General features: G+C 46.3%; 1 protein-coding gene across 1 annotated transcript in view; it reads right to left on the bottom strand.

Annotated features, from left to right (window-relative positions):
- The window catches only part of KLHL1 (kelch like family member 1), a 1,646,193-nt gene that overhangs the window by 76,470 nt on the left and 1,545,711 nt on the right, over positions 1–24,012 (bottom strand). The window contains exon 9 of the mRNA XM_086934899.1: positions 3,219–3,431. Within this exon, the coding sequence (XP_086791025.1) occupies positions 3,219–3,431 (213 nt within the window). The remainder of the gene's footprint in view (positions 1–3,218; positions 3,432–24,012) is intronic.

The raw sequence follows: 24,012 nt of genomic DNA, 5'->3' as shown, positions 1-24,012 counted from the left end.
ACACTCTTTGCTGTTTTGCAACTGTTTTAACTTTTCAATATTCTTTAACCCTTTGGATGTGTCGGACGGCGTGTGCGTTGGATGGCTGAGAGCAGTCCGAATTCTGCACGCCGAAATGTTACCGAAATTTCTCATGTGTCCAAAGGGTTAAGGAACGCAGGTTTGCATTGTTTCAGATTTATGGTAGCTGTTCAGCATGCTCTATTGAAGAGTTCAAAGAAATTATTGCTGTATGCGATCGCTAGGGCCTGAGCTTGTTGTACCTGAGCTGAATGTGCTTGATTAGGGCTCCTCGCAGGAGCTAAAGCTATGGGGCTTTGTTCCTGCTCCATACTATATGGCCTTGGAGCCGCAAAGGATGCAAGTGACACAAGGGCAATGCAAACGTTAGGTGAGATTTACTATGCTACACAGAGCCACCTTGCATGGCTCAGAGTTACAAAGTAAATCTGAAGTAACAAAATGCCACGCAAGTCCCTGCCTAGAGTTTCTCTGCCCCGGGAAGGCATTCCATGGGAGGAGCATGGATGTTCCCACAAATCCACACAAGGGTTTTGGTACATTCCCAGATTTACTACTATTAGTAAAACTGGGACAGCATCAAAAAGATGCACTTTCCGTGGAGAGGCACAATGAGGAGAAATATTTTTTCCTATTTCTGTGTGCGCTTCATTCTGCAACACACATATAAAGAGAAGAAACACTGTCTAAGGATGTTTTTGTGCCGCACCCTTACACACTTACACCATGGTGCAGAGGTTCCTGCGGTGACAATAGGCTGCACGGCATACAGTCATAATACCGAATAAAAAATATCGACTGGCCAAAATATCGAGTTAAAAATATAGAATGGACACAATATCGAATAGACAGAATATACACTACAAAAATATCAAATAGAAATGCAAAATATCGAATAGAATAGCATTCATATCGAATCCAAAATATAGAATGGACAAAATATCGAATGGACAGAATATAGACAACAAAAATATCGAATTTGAGGTAAGTAAGGTAATATGAATTTTTTAAAGTGTTTTTTATGTTACTATATGTGTGAAAAGTGTATATTTATTTTATAAATTAATTAATTTAATTGTATTTAATTTTTGCGTAATATATTTCTGCAGTGGGTTGTGGGTTTAAAGAGGAATAGGGTGGGAAGTAATTTAAACATAATTAGATAAATATGTTAATTTATTTATTGGTATTTATGTTGAATTAATTGGTAATTATTTTGTAATTGGTAATTAATTAAAATATAATTGATAATGAATTTTAATTAATTGATTAATTGATATTATGTAAATTAACTTAATGTATTTTCTGCAGCGGGTTGTGGGTTTATAGGGGAATAGGGTGGGAAGTAATTTAAATATAATTAATTAAATATGTTAATGTATTTATTAGTATTTATGTTGAATTAATGAATAATTGGTAATTAATTAAAATATAATTGGTCAATAGTTTTAATTAATTGATTAATTGATAATTATATTAATTTTATTAATTTCTTTCCAGTAGTGGGTTGTGCGTTTATAGGGGAATAGTGTGGGAAGTAATTGAATTATAAATAATTACATGTTTCATTTTTGTTGTAATATTATTTTTTTTTAATGGTTAAATAATTTAGTGGTAATTGGTAAATAATTTGTATTAGTAGGTAATTTTTTTTATATAAAATTGTTAATTATTTTATATTATTTGTAATTGGTATTAATATTTAATTTAATTTAATTCATATATGCAGTATTTACTTTCCCTACTGTTGCACTCACTGGAGTGGGAATAGTAATTTTTATCCCTACGCTATCCAACGCTTTCCCTACTGCTGCACTCTCTGGAGTGGGATTAGTAATTTTTACTCTCCCGCTATCCAATGCTTTCCCTACTGTTGCACTCATTGGAGTGGGAATTGTAATTTTTACCCTCCCGCTATACAACGCTTCCCTACTGTTGTACTCTCTGGAGTGGGAATAGTCATTTTTACCCCTACGCTATCCAACGCTTTCCCTACTGTTGCACTCTCTGGAGTTAGAATAGTAATTTTTACCTCTACGGTATCCAATGCTTTCCCTACTGTTGCACTCACTGGAGTGGGAATAGTAATTTTTACCCCTACGCTATCCAATGCTTTCCCTACTATTGCACTCACTGGAGTGGGAATAGTCATTTTTAATCTCCCACTATCCAATGCTTTCCCTACTGTTGCACTCCATGGAGAGGGAAGAGTAATTTTTACCCCTACTCTATTCAATGCTTTCCCTAATGTTGCACGCTCTGGAGTGGGAATAGTAATTTTTACCTCTACGCCATCCAATGCTTCCCCTACTGTTGCACTCTCTGGAGTGGGAACAGTAATTTTTACCCCTACGCTATCCAATGTTTTCTCTACTGTTGCACTCCCTAGAGTGGTAATAGTAAATGTAATCCTCTCGCTATCCTACGTTGAAAATATTGTATATGTTTTGTTAATAATATGTGTACATATATATATATATATGGGTGGGGGTCTATTAAGTACATAACGCAGGGCATCACCCTGAAAATGAAGTTGCTGGAACTGACTAAGAATGTGGGCACTTGAGACGTGGGGGCACAGAAACCCGAAAGAGAGATTGGTTCAAGGTCAGGGCCTGTGCCATGAGTTTGTCGAGAATAGCTAAGAATGTGCCAAGTAGACTCCGACAGAAAGGAATATGCTTCTGAGTCGTAAACACTTCTGGAACCCTCTGTTAGTTTAAAGTACACAGAGGGTAGTCTACACTCAGTGGTCCTTGTAGAATCTATTTATCCATTGGTACATGATCAAAAATAGGAGATGACAGGAAGAAGCGCAGGTTCCTTCATTTGTATAGTGAATAAGCGAATAGGGGAGGTTCGAAACAGTAATCCTCCTCTAGGAAATCAACCAGCACACTCTATGTCAAGTAAAAAGCCTTTTATAATGTTGAAAAAATTGTAGCAAATGAAAAAGTGGGAATTAATAATACTATTGTATGCCTATATACAGGGCAATACTCTGTGGAAAACAAAAAGAAGAAATAACCATAAACCAGACTTAAGAATATTCAGTGTATGATAGAATCTCGAGCAAAGAACACCACCTTTCCAAATAAATGCTAGAAAGTATGTTATTTCTAACATGCAGAAGTACATATCAAGTTTAGCTACTCAACACAATGTACAATTTCTCCAGATTTTAGAATATATTTTACCTTTCTACATAGTCCAAGAGTCTGGAACAATGATTGGATGCAGGAGCATCATGTCCTCCTATGGCATAAAGAAAACCATCACAAGTGGCAACTCCAACCCCTCCTCTTCTCTTGCACATTGGGGCACAAAAGTTCCATTTGTTTGTGTGTGGATCATAATATTCCATGGAGCTCAAACAAGAACTTCCATCCCTTCCACCAACTGCATACAACCTGTTTATGAAAGAAAAGTATATTGGAATTTAAAAAATTACATTTTTTATATTCACAATATTTATATGAATATTAGTCTTGATAATATTGCAAGTTAATACACAACTTCAGCAGTATGTGGCACTCTTTCTAATTTGCATACATTATTTATTTTTGAATATTGTCAAGTCTTGTCATACCTCAGTATACAGGTTGTTGAAAGAGAACATCCATTTCTGTAAAACAATGTTTTGCACAAGTCATAGCATCTAGACTAGAATCTTTCTAATGTTTGCACGGAAATTATAGATATATGCACCCTGAATAAGTAGGATACATTGCGGGCATTTAATATTGTAGGCAAAATATCAAGGGACAAAATATTGCAAGGTAAGTATGTATAGATTATCTATGTCTAACTCTACATATACGTACCTTGATGATATATATATCTTGAAGGTACATAGATGTGGAGTTAAGAATAGTTAATCTATATTTCCTCTTTATGCACTTACCTATTGCTATTTTGTTCCGTTATATTTTGTCCACAAATGTAAGGTTTCACAATATTCCTATTCTTGATATCCATTAGAACATTCCATTGCAGATATTGCATACATCATACTAGTTGTTGAATGTGTCATGCCATGGGAATGATATTTGTACATTTACTTGTTTTGTTTTGCATTTTTATATGGTGCTTACTAGACTCTATGGGTACTTTGCATAAGAACTGTTTCAATACATAAGGAATTTGTTTTGTTATATTTAATTTAGCTGAGATCAAATTTCAATTATAAGGTATCAGCAAGGAACAGCCACTACTCAATGCGAGTTAATTGTGTTAAGTCCCTATGCAGTCTCTTTAGTTCCCTGGTCTTATCTTGATACTATTGGGCAAAGGTATAGTAAAATATGACCTAATACAATCTCATTAGTTTTAAAGTGATATCATCATGTCATGATCTGTGTGCAATCAAGGTTTTCAGAGTAGGGATGAGAAAGATGGACACCTGCTATGTAAATAAAGCTGGTTAATTTTCACTTCAGCAAGCTGTCCTCTTTTCTGAACCCAAAGCTTCGAGAACAGATATTGCAGGACAACATTTTCTGAATACGGATAGTCAGACATACAGTTTGCCCATATTGGTAGGTGTGATTGCCAATTGTAATGGAGACCTCACTATTCCAGTCAAGGCCTCTGCCAGCATTGTCAACCATAGGATGAACCCAATATCGTCCAGCAGAATAATTTCTCATGTTCTGGAAGAGTCAATCTCTCATTGAAATCATTTGTGCTGGGTGCCAAATACTGAAGCACACTCTGTAAATGTATAGGCATTTATATAGCGCACTACTTACCCGTAGGGTCCCAAGGCGCTTCGACCGCTGCGAAACCCTTCCTGGCTTCCCTGAGAGATGGTCCCTTAATGGGTATCTCCAGGGTGAGACCAGGCATCCCCGGCGGTCTGGTGGGGCCGTTAGTGAAGATGAGGCAAGCTAATGCCCAGAGTTGCCGAGTGTGATCGCTGATCAGAGTGGGCACCGAGGCGAGAGAATTATCGAGTCCGCTGACCCTGGTCCAGAAACCTGCCGCGCCAGGAATCGAACCCTGGTCCCGGGCCGTCCTCTGCTCTCGGGTCTGCCGCCTCTAACCAGTGAGCCACACTACTTCACTATGCCCTAACCACAAAGAACAGCTGCTGAGGTCACCCACCTTTTTGCTTTACCCCTAGACCATTTTCCTGACCCAGAGATGCCAATTTAGATGCTTTGGGTACTTTGCCACTGCTGATCAGTGTCAAAGTACAGGAGTTCTTTTTGTAAAATGTAATGCTGATTGGGTGGCCATGATTGGTTTGTTTGTCTTACTAGTAAAAGTCCCTAGTAATGTGCACTGTGTGTGCAGGGGCTAGTAATGCAAGGGTGCGCAAAGTAGGGAACTCAGGCCTTCAGTGTAGGGCCTGTGCGTTAGAATGTAGTCCTGACAGGTGCAGCTACCTGTCAGGCCTGACATTCCCTTTTACATGCACATGGGACACCCCTGTGTAGGTACCAGGTAACCCCTGGGCAGAGTGCAGTGTAAGTAAAAGGCAGAATATAAGCTAAGGTGTGTGTTGTGTTCTGGCAGTGAAAAACTCTCCATTTCGTTTTTCACTGCTGAAAGGTCATTCTGCCCATAGGACAGAATGGGGAGGCTGGGCGTTGTGTCTGTTAGCCTAGTTTCCTGTCAGTTTATGATTAAGAGGGGAAGTTTGGTATGTGTGAACTCACAGTGTCATAATGCATCTTTATGTGAAGGTGATTTTGTCACTGTGTGTTTATAAACCACTCTTTTAGAAAGTGGTTGTGTTTGTGCTCTGAGCATTTCGGTGTGTCTCTGAAATGTGGAATGTCTATCTGGAATTAAAAGGTGGGAGAAGCTGGGGGAAGGCTTTACCCAGGGAGGCGTTGAGATGGCATTAGGCTACCCTGCATCTGGAGAGTAGAAGGGAGGAGAATCCCGGGAGGTGAAAAGGCCTGGGCGGAGCTATTAACCAATTTACCCATCTTCTGCTGAGTGATTTAGGATCCAGACCCCCAGGATCAAAGGGAGAGATGTGAAACGCAGAACTGATTTAGGGAGGGGTCGGGGCCCCTGAGCACAAACAAACTTCAAAGACATTAAGGGGTATAACTATTAGAGCTGAAACCTCTGAACGTTGGAATGAAAGAGTAATTGATTGAGACTGAGAAGGCGTGGACCCATTCTCTGGTCAAGAGAAACCTCTGCTATAGAAGGAGCAAATGAAGAAACTGCTGTGGATAGACCAATCCTTGCTTCGTGATCTGGGGCTGGTCTGCAGTTTGCTGTTCTAACTAAGGAAGAGGCTGCTGGGACTGTGCTTAGAGGCGCTGGGTCCCCTTGCTTGAAAAAGACTGTGCTTTGTGCTGTGTCTTGTAACCCCAAGGGCCTGAGGTGAGCTGGTCCCCTGTTTGTAATTACAGGAATATAAAAGTTTCCAGAGAAGACTCTCAGATACGCCGTGGGTGTGTGTGCCCCTCTACCCTGACACCTTCGCAAGTTGTGCCCTGTGATCTTGGGCACTGAGAGTTTTAAGGGAAACTCGGACACGCTGGGAAAGTATGCTGGTGCATCCCGGGTGTTGGTGAAGGGTGCCTGGGCCTCCTGTGTAACAATGGAAGAAGCGAGACTCTGACGCGCAGTGTGCGTGTCATGTAGCAGCCAGGGCATTGGTGAGGAGCGCCTGGACATTGTGTGTCCCAATGGAGGAAGTGAGTCTCAGATGTGCTGGGTGCGTGTCATGGTGCAGCGCCGGGGCCTCGTCACCAAACAAAGAAGTAAGTCTCCGACATGCAGGAGTGAGTGTCGTGGTGCAGCCAGGGATTTAGGGAAGAGTGCCTGGATGTTGTGTGCACCGGGAGAAGAGGTGAGACTCAGATGCACAAGAGTGCGTGTTGTGGTGCAGCCAGAGCATTGGTGAAGAGCGTCTAGACATCGTGTGCACCGGGAAAAGAGGAGTGGCTCAAACATGCAGGGTGCGTGTTGAGGTACAAGCAGAGCATAGGTGAAAATCGCCGGATCGTCGTGAGCACCAGAGAAGAGGCGAGTCTCAGACAATGCCTGTGCATGTCGAAGTGCAACCTGAGGTGCTGGTGAGTAGTACCTGGTGAGAGTGTGCTCCGAAGTGTAGTCGAGTCTCCACAGTGCTGAGGGCGGATCTTGGTGTGGACTGAGACCGCTGGAGTGGGGGCCAAATCATTGGGAACCTCGGAGTCAACCAGCAGCGGCCCGGACCAGCTGCGACAGAAGAATTGAGCCACGGGCCCGAGTCCACCGCAACATGTGTCAGAGTTCTGGATAAAGGCCCAAGTCACTGACATCAGGGAGGACAGTGGGATCGCGCACCCCCTCCCCAGGTAACATGGATAAACACCTGGGGTGGGGTGCGGGCCCGGAGGGCCACTCTCTCGGCCTCCAGCTTCAGTCAGCTGTGCAAGCCGTTGCTTCAGCTCAGATCCCGTCCCATGCTGACCCAAGATGGGGCAGTACTGGGGTCGGAGTGGGAGCAGTCATTTTTGTGTCATCATTTGATCCATAATAGGGGCACTGTTAACAGAGCACGTAAAACTGTTGTATTACACTCTGCATTATTGCTGCTAATGAACTATCAAACTGTCATATGACACCTGACCTTATTTGTGCCTGACAAATTTTATGCTTGATGCGTTACGCACTACGTTATTTCTCCCTTGCCTATTACCTGTTTGTAACGTGGCACCTTGCATTATTTCTTCAGTGCACAGTATTTGAGTATAACATAGCACAGTGTATTATTTCTTCATTGTACTGTACAGGATTGCAGCATGAAGCCTTGCTTTGATACTTTCTGGTATGGAGCATGCTGGTGTTGATAAGCATTGCATTATTCCCTCAATTGCAAATGACATGAATCTGTCACAACTTTTGGCATTGTTTCTCTGTTGCTCAGTATAAGAGAATATAGTTATGCATTACAGTAGTATTTCCTTTTACAACGTGTGAGATTCTAGCAATACAACTGCCCTAACCTTTTGGGTTGCGGCGGTAAGTGATAGGGAATTCTACTTCCAACACTCACTCTGCTGCCTTGCATCGTCATGCTTTGCTGCCATGAATAAGCAATGGTAATCTTCTGAATGGTGGATAGGTTGGAGGAGGCAGGTTACCTGCTGTGGTGATGCTGGCATGCAGCTTCATGCAGGGCCTCGTGTCCCTCATCTATCTTGTGTGTATGTCGTGGACGTGTTGTTAGAAGGCCAATAACCAGCAACAATGGTTTGTCCAAGCTTTGATTACATTTTCAAACCACACAGAAGAAACACTGATTCTTATCCACTGTTAGGAAAGTGAACAAATTTGAACTGTCATTCTCTTCCAAGATACTTTGATTACAAGCTAAGGTTATTTTTCAACGATGACCTGTTTTTAACTAACCAATAATTTAACAAACGCATATTTAAGGCCTTTCTGCATGGAATAATAGTACAAAATATAGAATCAAAATATAAACTAAAAATGGGAATCTTTGAGATGAATACCAATTTAATCGCACCATGACTGTTAAAACATGATATATAAAATGTCGATCAGCACTGAGAAATCCAAATAAATTATCAAATAGACAACATATTTGCTAATGAGGCATATTACTTACTATTTGTCAACACAAAAGATAGAACATTCAATCAATTAATCAATCATGGCATTTGTAAAGCACACTACATACCCGTGAGGGTCCCAAAGGCGCATGGGGGTGGGGGGTGCTGCTACTGCTCGAAGAGCCAGATCTTGAGGTGTCTTCTGAAGGACAGCAGGTCTTGGGTATGCCGTAGGTGGATGGGGAGGGTGTTCTAGGTTCCGGTGGCGAGGTGGGAGAACGATCTGTCACCGGAGGTCGGTCTTCAGATGCGGGGGACTGTGGCCAGGGCGAGTTCAGTGGAGCGGCGCTGGCGGGTGGGAACATAGAGTCCAGTCGGCTGTTGAGGTACGCTGGTCCAGTGCCTTGTGTGCGTAGGTGAGGAGCTTGAAGGTTATCCTCTTGTTGACAGGGAGCCAGTGCAGTTCTCTCAGGTGGGGTGTGATGTGGCTGCGGCGAGGGATGTCGAGGATCAGGTGTGAAGAGGCGTAATGGCCTCAGCCAACATTGCGTTACCTCTCTATGTAAACCTGTACAGGGCAACATATTTTGCCTCAAACTTAGTTACATATTCCTTCGTTGCATAAGTGATAACATGCCAAGCTTTCAACAGTCCCTGGGGAGTCTCATGGGCTAGAGCATCAGCTTTAGGTTGTGGCATTACTCAGTGGTATGGCTGATTGGAACTGGAAAAAGTGGTTTGTTTGTGGGAAATATATAAACAAATAAACTGACACATAAATCAAAAGAAATACACTTGTATATACAAAGAGTTTCTAGCCCAGGATTGAGCTACATGGGTATATGAGTGGGTAAATGGACGTAAGAAGTTGTATCCATGCACACAAGTCTATTCTACACCTAGCATGGGATCTTGATGTAACAATAGGTCCCAGGATATGTGGTAGCTAAGTCACTACAGACAGTGGATGAACATTTTAGGCTGGTCCAGATATATACATAAGTTCTTTGTATGTGACGTTTTTGCATATGATTGGAGTGCAGAGGCATATGATGTTGTACATGGGCAAATAAAACCTGCATGCTCATGTACGTTTGAGAACTTTTATTGGACACTAAGTGTATCTCAGAGCATATAAAGGTAGGTGACTCCTAACCCTGATAAAATGAAGCTTTTTCGTGACCACTATGACAACACAGAGGCCCATGAGGTATTACATATGACTTTGATGCTATATATGAGCATGTTATGTTATCATTTTTATGATGATGTCCTCGTACATTCAAGTTTACTACTTAGTAGTAAATATGGGAGGGAGGGAGTGGCTGAAAAAGAGGCCAAACCTACCACAAAATCAAAGGCATTCAAGAAGGAGTAAGAAGTAATTTCGGGAGGGCAATCGAGGTGTTAGTGAGAGACATACACCCACCCACAAAAGAGTAAGTAGATTGCTATTTACAAACTGCACTTTTAAAGTTGTTACAGTCAAAAATAGTACAAAAACATTAGTAAAGCACATTTATTCGCCAACCACTAATACTGCTACATCCTTCCATGGAAAATAATAGCAGTAGGACGTAGAATAAAAGCCGATAGGAAATAAAGGTACATTATTTCACATGGTTAAGAATATAAATATCTATAATTTAATGTTTAAAGAAATCTAATAATAGAATATATTTATAATGTAATAATATGATATTTTAACAACCTCTTTTGAATTTCCAAATTAAAGTAATATTAATATTTACTAAAATATAACTAAATTACTTTTTTTAAATAAAGACATCACTTTTTATAATTAGTGCTGCATAGTAAAAATATTTTCATTATTTTAGTAGGTATTTGAATAAGATTGGTAGTTCTGTTTTTTTCCTGCATTTAAAATAACTGTATTAAAGCAATATAAATTAATATATAACATATAATATACTTTCCCATATACTTCACCATATGGTAAATCAACAGTCAGGATGGAGCTCTCCCTATGGTACCGCAGAGGGAGCATATTCTAAAAAAATAATCAAAAGCTTATTACATTTCTAATGGATTGACAAAGCTATTTTTAGGCTAAATAGTAATGTACAATTACTCTAAATATTACTTGTAAATGTTGAATACCATATTAAATGCTACAACACTATTACCCTATTTTAGATTTAAATACATCTATATTTTCAAGTAAATCTATCAAATTAAATATAACATCATCTATATATCAATGATTTAAGTATGATTGCTATTTGGTCCTTAGATAATCATTGGTGGGTTTGAAAAAAAGCCAATGTGCCATCATTTTGTATAATACTGACATTACACCTTTAAAGTATCCCTATGTCTACAGATATTCCATTACTGTAGTCAGGGAAGGCGCACAGGAAGCGGTCCTAATATGCAAAACATACACCTATCGATTTGTAGGTTGTTCCATTTTTGGGGTACTGAAAACCTGATGTTGTCTTGAAGTGTTTGAAATATTTTTAGCCTATCAGTTGCCACAAGGTGTTGTTTTCAGTTTATCTATGCTTCTTCCCAGGTTATCCATTGCACAATCTTACATCCTATTTTTATAGCTGTATTGCCCCAAATAGGCACATGTTTGTGGAGTCCAGCATTCAATTCTGAGAATTTATGGCTCAATATCCATTTTCTCATTATAAAGATTTTCGGGTTATCAGTCTCCAGAGAGTTACGTTGACAAGTAAAGCACAGACAGTCCTTTAATTTTATGGGTAAACTGTCTCTCTTTATGTTACCCAGAACAGCAGTTGCCAAAGTGTTGGGATCATTCTCGCTAATTGCGACAAGTGAAATTCCATATGTTAATGTTGTGTACTCGGCAGGCTAAAGCCTCCTGACTGTCCATGTGCCACCAATATTTGGAATTTTAGTTTTGGTTAGCTCATGCTATTTCTTACAAATTATTGCATGTTTTTGTCTACTGTTCACAAGAATCTAATGAGTACCATTAAAAGTAGCATGTCCAGTACATCTTTAATTCAGGGTTTGGTATCATTTCAATGAATAGACACTAGAAGCTTCTGTCTAATGGCTATAAATTGGGCATGATCTTTAGTTTTGGTACACACTCCCTCTATTGTCTTCAGTATTAAGCCTTTATATATGTCTTTTTTTTAAAACTTTAGTTATTCTTTTTTATTTTTATTCATTTTTTCTTTCCAATTATTGTTACAGATGCTAATTAATATTATTGTATTAGGGCGGCATGGCTTGGTCGCAGACCAAGATGGCCACAGGGTAGAGAGGCTCCTATCCAGGTCCCAGAATAAAAGCCTCGTCTCCGGAGGCATCGAGCTCCGGAGGAACAGAGCAGAGGGACAAGCAATGGCAGCAGACCGGGTGTGCAGATCAACTGAACCCCATCATCAAGAATCACCATGAGAGGTTGCAGAGAAAGGACTAGGAGTCGGTGAGGTACACAAGATATCCAGGAAGAGCCAAAGACAGATAAGCAGGTGCCGGAGCGGCCGAAGGAGGCCTACAAATATTGTGCCTGAAGTGGGGAGAGCGAGAGACACGGAGCAGGGTCCGTGCCCTAGGGCAGCAACGAGTGCAGCCTTGGGCACCATAGACAGCAGTGCAGCATCTGTGAAAATGGCAGAGTTAACCATTACTGCCCCCGAGTGACTCCTTATTTCCGAAAGCCTTGCTGAGGCCAGCGCGCCCATTCTTGAACCTAAAGGGCGATTGAGGAAGGCACTAGTGACGCCATATCACAGCATATGCGGCAATTGAGGTGCATCACATCTGCGTCACGGGCCAAGTTTACAAAGCCACAGACACTTGAGGTCAGCTGGAGTATTTGGGAGCAGCAAAAGAGGACACAAGTTGGAAATGAGCAGGGGGCTGGCAAGTGGAAGATGCTGGCTAGTGGCCCACTTCCCTTGTAGAATTGAGGCAGCAACAGCCCCACTAGGCCTCTGCGATGAGGGGTCTAAAGTAGCGGCCTGGGCAGTGAACTCCCTCTATGCTGGGAGACGGACCCTAAGCTGTATGGTCGGGGGTTAAGTAGTTAGACCAAGTAATCGTTCTGGATTGCCGGTTGGAGAAGGAAGAAGACGCCGACCACCAACATAAAAATCAAATACAAAAGGTGATCCCAGGATGATGGGGAATCCCAAAGGGGCGGGCTGCATTCAAATAAACAAAATGGAGAATTATACGGTCCCCCGACCCCCCATCGAGGGAAGAAGAAAGAGATGATGAAGAGCCCTCCCGGCGACTATGGCTACAATAAGGGATGTCAAGGACACCCTTGAACCTAAGATTGACTCTGTATCAGTCGAGGTGACCCTCGGAGTGGGGAGCAACCCTTGACCCTGCTTCCAGGCAGGTCGCTCCCCATGCCGCCTAGCTCCACCAGACTGCACCCGTGCGCCAGCCCAGCTGCTGCCAAGTTTGAGTTCCACCTCCACCCACAGACTACTACCTGCGCCTCTTCCCTGGTAGCCAGTGGTTTTCCTTAGGTTTGTTTTCTGACATTTTTCACTGTGCCTGCTTTGCGCTTCTGCCCGTCTCTATTGTGCTTGCTTTGTGCCCCTCTGGTGTTTAGTATTGCATTTCTGTATTTATTTCTCCTCTTTGTCCCTTTGTGCTCGTTTTTTGCCTCTAGGTTTGTTTTCTGGCGCTTTTCACTGTGCCTGGTTTGCGCTTCTGCCCTTCTCTATTGTGCTTGTTTTGTGCCCCTCTGGTGTTTAGTATTGCATTTCTGTATTTATTTCTCCTCTTTGTCCCTTTGTGCCCGTTTTTCCTCTATTCCTCCACCGGTCCTATGTCCTGCTGCTGCGTCCCCTGCGGCCCCACCCCACCTCCAATTCGTCCATTTCCCCCCATCCAGCTGCTCCTCCCACCCACCTCCCCTTCTTATGGCGGCCACTGGCATGCCTAGGGTAAGCCTGTCTGCGTCCATCAGAGCCTGGACCGCGCACAGTACCAGAACACCTGGCCCCCGCGGACGCAACAACTCCGACTGAGCTACGACGGCAGAACCCTCCACGTACTCAACACCGGCCAAGGACACACCTGCTACCAGGCCACCCCGAAGTGCACCCAAGGACCCTTCACCTGCCGGAGCTGAAGCTTCACCAGAATCCGACCAGCCAAACCGCCAACCAAGGAACCTAACTACCTCAAATGCATCCTCCTCAACACCTGCTCCGCCCGCAAACACGCAGTCGAACTCTGGGACCTTCTCAACTCCACCATTCCGGACGTCGCCTACCTGAAGAAAGACATGGTTGAACCCCGCCCCAGCACCTGACATCGCCATAGCTATCTCGGAAGGCTACAAGATCACCCGCAAAGACCGTACCAACAGAGTAGGAGGAGGAATCGCCATCGTACACAGTAATACTCTCAGAGTCTCGACCAACACCGACGACACCCTCAGCACCGCCGATCACATGAACTTCCAGTTCCACACCGACCCCAACAACACCCTCAGAGGAACCCTCATCTACAGACCCCCCGGATCCTGACCGCAGTTCAGCGACTCCATCGCCGACTTCATCAGCAAGCACATCGTCACGTCCACAGACTACATCCTCCTAGGAGACCTGAACTTCAGCCTTGAGAACAACAACAACACCAACTCCACCACCCTGATCGACAACCTCGACAACCTCGGACTCAGACAGTTCATGACAACACCCACCCACCCCACAGGCCACACGCTGGACCCCATCTTCACCGCAAGCTTCCACGTCTCTTTCAGCCATACCACCGAACCCCACTGGACAGACCACCACTGCATCCACTTCACCTTCAGGAAGCCCACCAGGCACCACCGCACTCAACAGAGGCCTCGACGCTGCTGGAGCAAAGTCACAAAGACCAGCTAACAGCCACCCTCACCCAGAACCTGCCGGCCGACTCCACCGATCCCGACACTGCCTCCCGCAACCTCATACAATGGATCGACGACTGCGCCAACACCCTTGCCCCGCCCAAGTCACCCTCCAACAGCTGCACCAGCGAGAAAGTCACCTGGTTCACCGATGATCTCCAGGCCTCCAAACGAACATGCCGAAAACTGGAGAAGAACTGGCTCTGCGAATGATCACCCGACAGCTACACAGCCCACAAGAACACCACCCGGAGACACTATCAACTCATCAGAGTCGCCAAGAGGGCCTCCTTAAAGTACTGCCTAGACAACAATGCACACATTAGTAAAAAGCTCTTAAACATCGTGAATGAACTCTCCAACCCCAGCTCCAACACCAACGACATCCCGCCTTCGCAAGACCTGTGTGATTCACTGGCCACCTTCTTCCACTGCAAGATCGCCGTCATCTAAGACAGCTCCAGTGTCACAACCACCCCGACAATCACCTCCCCCAAGACCACCAGCCGCACCAACCACCTGCTATCCTGGACCAGTGTCAACGACGAGGACACCAGCAAGATCATGAACACCATTTACTCCGGATCACCATTAGACCCATGTCCTCACCACATCTTCAACACAGCCAGCACAGCCATAGCACCACATCGCCGGAGAGTAATCAACATCTCCTTAGACACAGCAACCTTATCGGACAGCTAGAAGATCAACGCCTTACTCAAGAAATACAAGACAGGCCCCAAGGACCTCAAGAATGTCCGAACCATCTGTTCCCGGCGAAAGTCACGGAAAAAATCGTCAACAAACAACTAACCCGCTACCTCGAGGAGAACAACATCTTGGACCCATACCAGTCCTCCTGGACCTGTCAGCCGCCTTCGACACGATCTGCCACAGCACACTACGAACACGCTTACACAACGCTGGAATCCAAGGGAAGGCCCTGGACTGGACTACATTGTTCCTCTCCGGCAGAACTCAGAGTGTCCACCTCCCCCGGTCTGCTCCAAAGCTACCAAGATGATCTGCGGTGTTTCCCAGGGCTCTTCCCTCAGTCTGGCGCTGTTTAACATCTACATGGCACCCCTCGCCCACGTCGCCCAACAGCACAACCTCAACATCATCTCCTATGCCGACACCCAGCTGATCATCTCCCTCACTAAAGACCCTCACACCACCAAAACCAACCTCCACGAAGGAATTAAGGACGTCACAGATTGGATGAAGAACAGCCTACTGAAGCTGAACTCATGGATGTCCTCATCCTCGGCCCCACCCCCTCAGCCTGGGAAGACTCCTGGTGGCCGACAACACTGGGAACAGCAGCGACACCCACCAACCACGCACGCAACCTAGGGGTCATCCTAGACACCACCCTCTACATGACTAAGCAGGTCTCCTCGTCCTGCTTCAACACCCTCCGAATACTCCACAGGATCTTCAAGTGGATACCCACCAAAATGAGAGAAATAGTCACCCAGGGCTTTTTCACCAGCAGGCTAGACTACGGAAACGCCCTCTACGCAGGAACATGGGCCAAGCTCCTGAGATGGCTGCAACACATCCAGAATGCCTCAGCATGCCTGATACTCGACATCCCCCACCTCAGCCACATCACCTCCCATCTAAGAGACCTGCACTGGCTCCATGTCAACAAGAGGGTCACCTTCAAGCTCCTCCTTCACGCACACAAAGCTCTCCACAACACCGGCCTAGCATACCGCAACAGACGACTTAGCTACTACACCCCCAAAGCCCCAGCTCTGCTACGCAGGACTCACCCTCGCCACAGTGCCTCACATCCGAAGATCAACTGCCGGTAGCAGATCCTTCTCCCACCTCGCCACCAAGAACTGGAACATCCTCCCCACAAAACTACGGCAGACCGAAGACCTACTGGCCTTCAGGAGACGCCTCAAGACCTGGCTCTTCGATCAGTAGCTGTCCCCATCCCCCCCGCGCCTTGAGAACCTAATGGGTATGTAGTGTCTTGATTGATTGATTGAATAAGAGCAGACCTCTCTAAGCTCAACAGAAAAGTAGCGGCCACAGAGACTGACATTAACCAACTTCAATCCACAACTAAGCCATTAGATGAGCCTGTTCACACGCTCAAGCAACAATCGTTGCAAATGGAGACCTGGCTAGAAGACCAGGAAGGGAGAGCAAGGTGAAATAACATAAGGGTGGTGGGGGTGCCTGAAGGAGCGGAGGGGCACAGCATCGACCTCTTCTTAGAAGATCTCATTCTCAGCAAGCTATGGCCCCCACACCTTTCCAAGTTTTTCACCATCAAGAGTTCACATAGAGTCCCGGCAAGACCTCCCTGTCCCAGGAATCTGCCATGGACTACAAACACCAGAATATTCAACCACCGGGACAGAGACACAATACTCCAAGTTGCCAGAACGAAAGGAGACCTCCCATATGAAAACTCAATCATCATGTTTTTTCCTGATTTCACATTACAAGTACAGAGACAAAGAAGGAGTTTTGACCAGGTTAAAAAGGAGCTGAGGTCTAGAGATCTCAAGTAAATGATGCTCTTCCTGGCCAGACTAAGAGTAATTGCAGAAGGAAAGTCATAGTACTTCGCAACACCGGAGGAGGCCAAGGAATAGCTGGAGGGCTGGCTTACTACTGGGAAAAAGCAGGACCGTGCCCCTTGCCGAAGAATTGAACCAGTGGAAAAAAGAGGGGAACCCTCGGTGGAACGAGAACAGCGTGCATCGTTGGCCTGCCCCGGGGGATCAACTGTGGGAGAGGACAATCCAAATGGGTGAAGTAAGGATGATATACAGAGCTAAGACGGTCCCGATGGGGACGGGGCCAGAGAGGCGCTTGATGAGAGACAATCACATTTAAGACTCTGAAAGTATTAGGAGAACAAGAAGTACAGAATTGTAACCCAAGAAGCGCCTAAGACATTTATCTACTGTGTGGTCTGGTGTGGGGAAACAAATTTTACTTCAATTGTTTTTGGGTCATACTTGATTGACCACCCTCCTTCAATTTCAAGCTAGTATTGTAATGTTTCATTTGGGACGACAGGTGGTCGTCGGGTAGGAGAGTTGGGGTTTCCTAAACCTTATAAGCAGGGTAGCAGGGTGGGAGGAGGGAGCAGGGGAGGGAGCGGGGGAGGGGGTATGTAGATAGTTTAGTCAGTTTAGAATTGTCCTGCAAGAGTAGGAAATGAAAAGTAGAACACATTAAAATCATTGGTGTCAATGAGAGCTGCAAATTGAATGTATGCATAGATGGGGAGTCACAGACAAGCACAGTCCTCATTAAAGGTATGGCACTGGAACGTTAATGGGCTAAATGGGAAACTGAAAAGATCATCTGTATTACTGTTTATCAAACCCCACCCGCCTGACATATTTCTCCTGCAAGAAACGCCTCTGAGCGGTAACCACTGCAAGGCCTTAGATAGGTTTAGATACACTCTCAGGGTGCGCGCTGGGTGCACGCTGGGTACACTTTGGGTTCTAGAGGAGTAGGGATTTTGATCAAATGCTCATGTCCGTTAATACACCATAAAGTCTTGACAGATGACCTCAGTAGATATATGACACTTAGTGGGGTGTGGGAAGGGGTGATAGTTAACCTTTGCTCAGTCTAATCGCCACCAGGGCTACAATCTACTACGTTAGACTCACTAGGCAGCATACTACTGCAGCTGCCGGAAAGGAGACTGATCCTGGGAGCAGATATGAATGATATAATTTTGGCTGAACTGGATGTACTGAGTAGGAAGCAGACAGGTATGAGTAACCCACCACAGGGCACCAATTCTAGAGGGTTCCTGGAGGCATTGGGTCTGGGCGATGTATGGAGGCATCAAAATCCCAGTGCAAAACAATACACACACCTCTCTGCAGGAACGGGCAGTCTCTCAAGAATAGACTATATCATGACTCAAGAGGAAGAATTGGGGGAATTTAGGGAGGCAGCTAATATTGCTAGTGGTGTATCAGATCATTTTCCCCTGGAAGTGCAATTAGCAGGTCAGTGGAAGGATTGCACGTCGTCACAGAGAATCGAACCCTGACATTTCAAAGATGAAAACTTCCGGGAAATAATGGGGTCTGAGGCAGAGAAGTACTTTGCTGAGAAGCTTGGTATGGTGGACTAAGCCTTGATTTGCTGGGAGGCCTTCAAAGCGGTCATCAGGGTCCGTGCCCAATCCAGAATAGGCACTTGTAGGAAAAAGAAATATGTCAAGTGTGTCGCTCTCGAAACAGAAATACTCCAATTGAGACACAGGTAGTGTGCAGGGACCAACAGGTGGATAAGGAGAGGCCCCTCCTCTGAATCAGACAGAAGGAACTCAGTAACCAGAGGAAGATAGCGCAAGGGCTATTGCAAGAGCAGCGCAAAACTGACTATATGACGTTGGGGACAATGCGAACAAATTACTTCCATGGTTAGAAAGAAAGAGGATAGGGGGAGACTGGGTTCCCGGACTACTAGATGAGACAGGGAATGAATATGAAACCGGAGTGGAGATAGCATTGGGATTCGCCCATTATTATGAAGAAGTCTACACATCCCATTCCACACACTCAGTGGAAAACTGTGGAGCTTTCCTAACAGACAGCTCCATGCTGCGCCTTAGGAGAGTAGATTGTAACAGCCTGGACCAAGACCTAACATTAGATGAGGTCAGGGCAGTTGCCAGAGCCCTGCAATGAAGTAATGCGGTGGGCCCCAATGGTCTACCAGTGGAGCTATTTAAGGCAATGTTAGATGTAAAGGCAGACCATATTATGAATATATTCATTTAGGCATTACAAGATGGCAGGCTACAGGCAGACCAAAGAACAGTAGTAATCATGGTAATAGGTAAGTCAGGCAAACCACCCACAAACTGCATTTTTGGCTAAGCTTCTGGCTACGAGACTGGCAGAAGTGATCAAGACACTCATACACCTGGACCAGTCGGGATTCCTGCCGCATCGTAGTACCAGGCTGAACTTGCACCTACTGTTCGGGATACTACATATAACCCAGACAGAAAGGAAAGAGCAGATGGCCCTCTGTTAGACATCAGGCGTCTTGCATTATTCCCTGGCGTTTTGGGGAAGTTTGCATGCAGGCTTTGTGAACACACTTTTGACACGGTCCATAGCTGCATAGATGAGAGGAGGAGTTATGGACGTTTTTTCCCTTTAAACATTTTGCGTGGACAGGAAGCCGGTGCTTGGCTTTCGTCCTGGTGAATCCTCGCCCATTTGTTTCCTGAGAATTGAGTCCAGTTCATTTTTCCTGACTGCTCCTATCATTCCTAGCCTACTCCGGTTTTCCCCACCCTCTTTCCTTTCTTGTCCCTTTACTTTTGCCGGCGCTGCAGTCTGGCGTTCGTGAGCGTTTGTTTACTTTCATTAAGCGCCCCACTTTATTTTCCTCTTTACACCTTGCTGCGTTGCTGTAAATAATTACAGCGGCTGTGTCTCCTCGTTATCTTGTGGTGCCCCGCAATTTTGTATTGTGCCTTCTAGGGATGGCTTTGTACTCCACAATTAGTGGACCTTATTGTCAGCCTGTGAGGGTATTTCAGACGCGCGTTGCACCTACGTTATTTTCGTGCAACTTTATTGAAGCTGTTTGCCTCATACATTTATTTTTGTGCAACTTAAATGAAACTGTGACTGCTCCTGTAATAGACAACTACGTTCCCAGCCCCATGCGCTTAGTTGGACTTTAGTCTCCAGCCTGTGTTTCTGGCTAAGGCTGTATCAGTTCTCTATCCTGGAGAGTTCACTGAGCCCTGAGCTGACAGATTATTGTTCTGCACTGCTGGTTATCCTGTTATCTTGTTTTGGGGCATCAGGAGATGTCCAGTGGGTAAGGGACTATGTGTCTTCACAAAGTGTGCATGCTAATATTTCAGGTGTATTCATTCCAGGGAGGGAAGGTTATTTACTCTTGTCTTGTCTTTCCTTATTTTCTATGTAGGTTACCCTTAGTACGTTGGTCATTTGACGGAATCCACTGAGGGATTTAAAGCATCACGTCCTGGCTTTTATCCTCACATCTCCGGCAGTCAGTTTTGGGGTGTGAGAGTCCTTCTTTTTTTCTCTTCCCTGGACTGATTTTAGGAGAGTGGGTAATTTCTTGTCGCTCCTGTGGACTGGGCCTATTGCAGGTTAGTGGAATCGGCAACAGAAAGCCAAGCTCAAGTATTTTACTCCACCCCAGCGACGATGAATACTGAAGGAGATAGCGCCTTAATGGAGGGTTCTCCCCCAGAGTCCCACGGTAGAAGAGTTGGCAGCTGCTCTCCTAGATCTTCAACGAGAAGTAGGGAGACTTTGAGTAGAAAATCAACAATTACATACACAATTAAAAAGAGTACAACATACAGCTAGTAACCTCACAGCAGAGGCTGCACAAAATAAGCACACTTACATACAACTGGCCCGATTCACAGTTCCTTCCTCTTCAACAGAACCTTCTACCTCTTGTTCCGTTAACCCGCAGGCCATTCAAGTGGTAGTTCATACACAGAACCCAGTTCCTTTAGCCGCACCTGAGAGGTTTTTTGGAGATAGTTCCAAGTTTGGTGTATTCATCAACTAATGTCAATTGCACTTTTTGTGTAAGGCATCTGCCTTTCCGGATGATGCTGCTGAGGTGGTTTTTGTAATCTCGTACTTAGGGGGTAATGCAGCTCATTGGGCAGTGCCCTTAATTGAAAGTAATGATCCCCTTTTATATAAGTACACTTTATTCAAAGATAAGTTGAAAAGTTTTTTTGCCCGGCATACTTATGTACAGGCTAGCGACAGTGAATTATTGAGCCTCAAACAAGGAAACAGAGATCTCCTACATTATATCACCGAGTTTAATTGAATGATAGTAGAGACACATTGGCCTGAGGAGAAGAGGACTTCCTTGTTCTATAGAGGATTAAATGATGATTTGAAAGATCTTCTTTCACAAATCGTTGAACTTCCGGAAGATTGTCCCACCTTTATAGACCTAGTGGTAAAATTAAATCACAGACTAACGGAAAGAAAAAGTGAAAAATCTCGGGGAAACCTGGCACATTTCCTTGTGGTTAGAGGGGATAAGAAAGAGTCTGAAGACCCTAAAGACATCAGTGAATCAATGCAAATAGGTGGCATAAGATCCCCTTTAACTCCAGAAGAAAAGGAAAAACGCAGAAAGAATAACCTCTGTCTATATTGCTGCAAAGGAGGACATTATGCCCGTTGATGTCCTGTAAAAAGCTCTACATCTATCAAGAAAACAGCTCTGTGTCAAGAATATTCCCCTTTGACGGAAAACTAGAAAACTTGAGGAAAGAGGAGACTGTTTCTTCAAGTCCTGCTTTCAAGGTCTCTCCTGATATAGTTAATTTATCGGCTCCGGTGACACAGCATTTTGCGCTGGCCATCACTCTCATTGTCCCTGTTCAGCACCGAAAGGCCTTATCCATTCTCTTAGATTCAGGGGCCACAGGTTTTTTTTTTTTTTTTTAAATTGGTTTTGTTGCCAACGTTGGGTCAAAATAGCAGAGTACATTCATACAGTCCATATAGAAACATCCAGAAAATTTCTTATACAGTTGATTGATTCCAGCTTGAAAAATTAAATTAAATTGATTCGTTACAAAATATATAAATACATAAATCAGGAAGCTATTCCTGTTTATATTCTTTAAGTAGCCCCCATGTCAATAAACCAATCTTTTTTTTCCTTACCCCTTTTAACCCCTTCACTGCGGCGGTTCAAATGGGTTTGGGCATGGAGCTGTGGTGCTCATGATGGAGCCCAACCCGGGCCCCTGGCCCCATCTGGGAGACCGGAGGCGCTGGGGACACCTCCCCGGGCCCTCCCGGACCCCTTCCAGGGCTTCCTGCCACGCGGCAGGCCCAGGAACAGACCCGGGGCTGGGGCAACATCCTGGCCCGTCCAGCTGCCGGCTGAGGACCGCTAGGCCGAGAGTACCTTGTCCCTATCAATCCGGAGGAAAATTACCCATATTTCTTGTAATCCGTGCACACAAGGTGACAGAGGGGACCCAGGGCGAAAAAGTGCGCAAGCTCCCGGAGCCCTCGCTCGGATCCGGGAGGCGAATGGCACCTCATCGGGACTTCCAGGGAAGTCCGGCCATCTGGTCGCTACATAGGAAAGCATTGCGGGCGACCAGATGGCCGAGGCGAGAGGGGCGACAAGATTGCCGCAGCCGAAATGACACCAATCTGCCTGCCCCAGGCCTGTAGGGATCAGGAGCTGCAGGGCTCCGGGGCTCCCTGCCGCGCGGCAGGACCCAGGACGGAGCCCCCGGTATGGAGGCCACCCTCTCAGGGGCCCCGGACGGGGCTCCCAAAACCCAGCGGAGCAAGGGGAGGCTCCCTGGGCACCACGGAACCCAGTCCCGGGCCTTTGGCAGTGCGACAGGCCGGAGGGACGGGGCCCTGGGCCCAAGCACCCCACTCGGGGCCCGGCGAGGCCCCTGGACCCTGCCGGGGCTCCCAGGCCCAGAGGCGAAGGTGAAGCCTACCCCGGGTCCTCCGGACCCCGTCCCAGGCACCCTGCCACGCGGCAGGACCCAGGACGGACCCCCGGGCAAGGAGGCCAACCTCCCCGGGGCAACTGAGGGCCCCAGGACGGAGCTCCTGAACCCAGCCAAGCACGGGGAGGCACCCCGGGCACCACGGAACCCAGTGCCGGGCCTTTGACAGTGCGGCAGGCCGGAGGACAGGGCCCTGAGCCAGAGCACCCCATCCGGGGCCCGGGGACCCCAAGGCCCAGAGGCACAGGGGTAGCCTTCCCCGGGCCCTCCGGAACCCATCCCGGGCACCCTGCCACGCGGAAGGACCCAGGACGGTGCCCCGGCCGGAGCTCTTGAACCCAGCCAGGCTCCCCAGGCACAACGGACACCGCTAGGCCGAGAGGGGTCCCAGAGTACCTTGTCCCTATCAATCCGGAGGAAAGTTACCCCCATTTCTTGTAATCCCTGCACACGAGGTAACAGAGGGGACCCAGGGCGCAAAAGTGCCCGACCTCCCGGAGCCCTCGCTGGGATCCGGGAGGCGAATGGCACCTCATCGGGACTTCCAGGGAAGTCCGGCCATCTGGTCGCTACATAGGAAAGCATTGCGGGCGACCAGATGGCCGAGGCGAGAGGGGCGACCAGATGGCCGGGACCGAAATGACACCAATCTGCCTGCCCCAGGCCTGTAGGGAGCTCCGGGGCTCCAAGGCTCCAGGCCTCCGGGGCTCTGGGGCTCTGGGTCTCTGGGTCTCTGGGTCTCTGGGTCTCTGGGTCTCTGGGTCTGCAGGGCTCGGGGACTGCAGGGCTCCACGGCTCGAGGGGCTGCAGGGCTACGGGGCTCCGGGGCTCCGGGGCTCCAGGGCTCCAGGGCTCCTGGGCTCCAGGGCTCCACGGCTGCAGAGCTCCGGGGCTGCTGGGCTCCAGGGGCTCGAGGTCTGCAGGGCTCCAGGGTTACAGGGCCTGGGACCCATGGAGCCCGTCCCGGGTACTTTGCCACTCTGTGGGCCGGAGGAGGGAGCCCCGGATGCCTGGGACCCATGGAGCCCGTCCCGGGTACTTTGCCACTCTGTGGGCCGGAGGAGGGAGCC

The sequence above is a fragment of the Lissotriton vulgaris genome, chromosome 8 (assembly GCF_964263255.1).
Source record: "Lissotriton vulgaris chromosome 8, aLisVul1.2, whole genome shotgun sequence".
Classification (NCBI taxonomy): domain Eukaryota; kingdom Metazoa; phylum Chordata; class Amphibia; order Caudata; family Salamandridae; genus Lissotriton; species Lissotriton vulgaris.
This window is presented reverse-complemented; position numbering and strand designations above follow the sequence as displayed.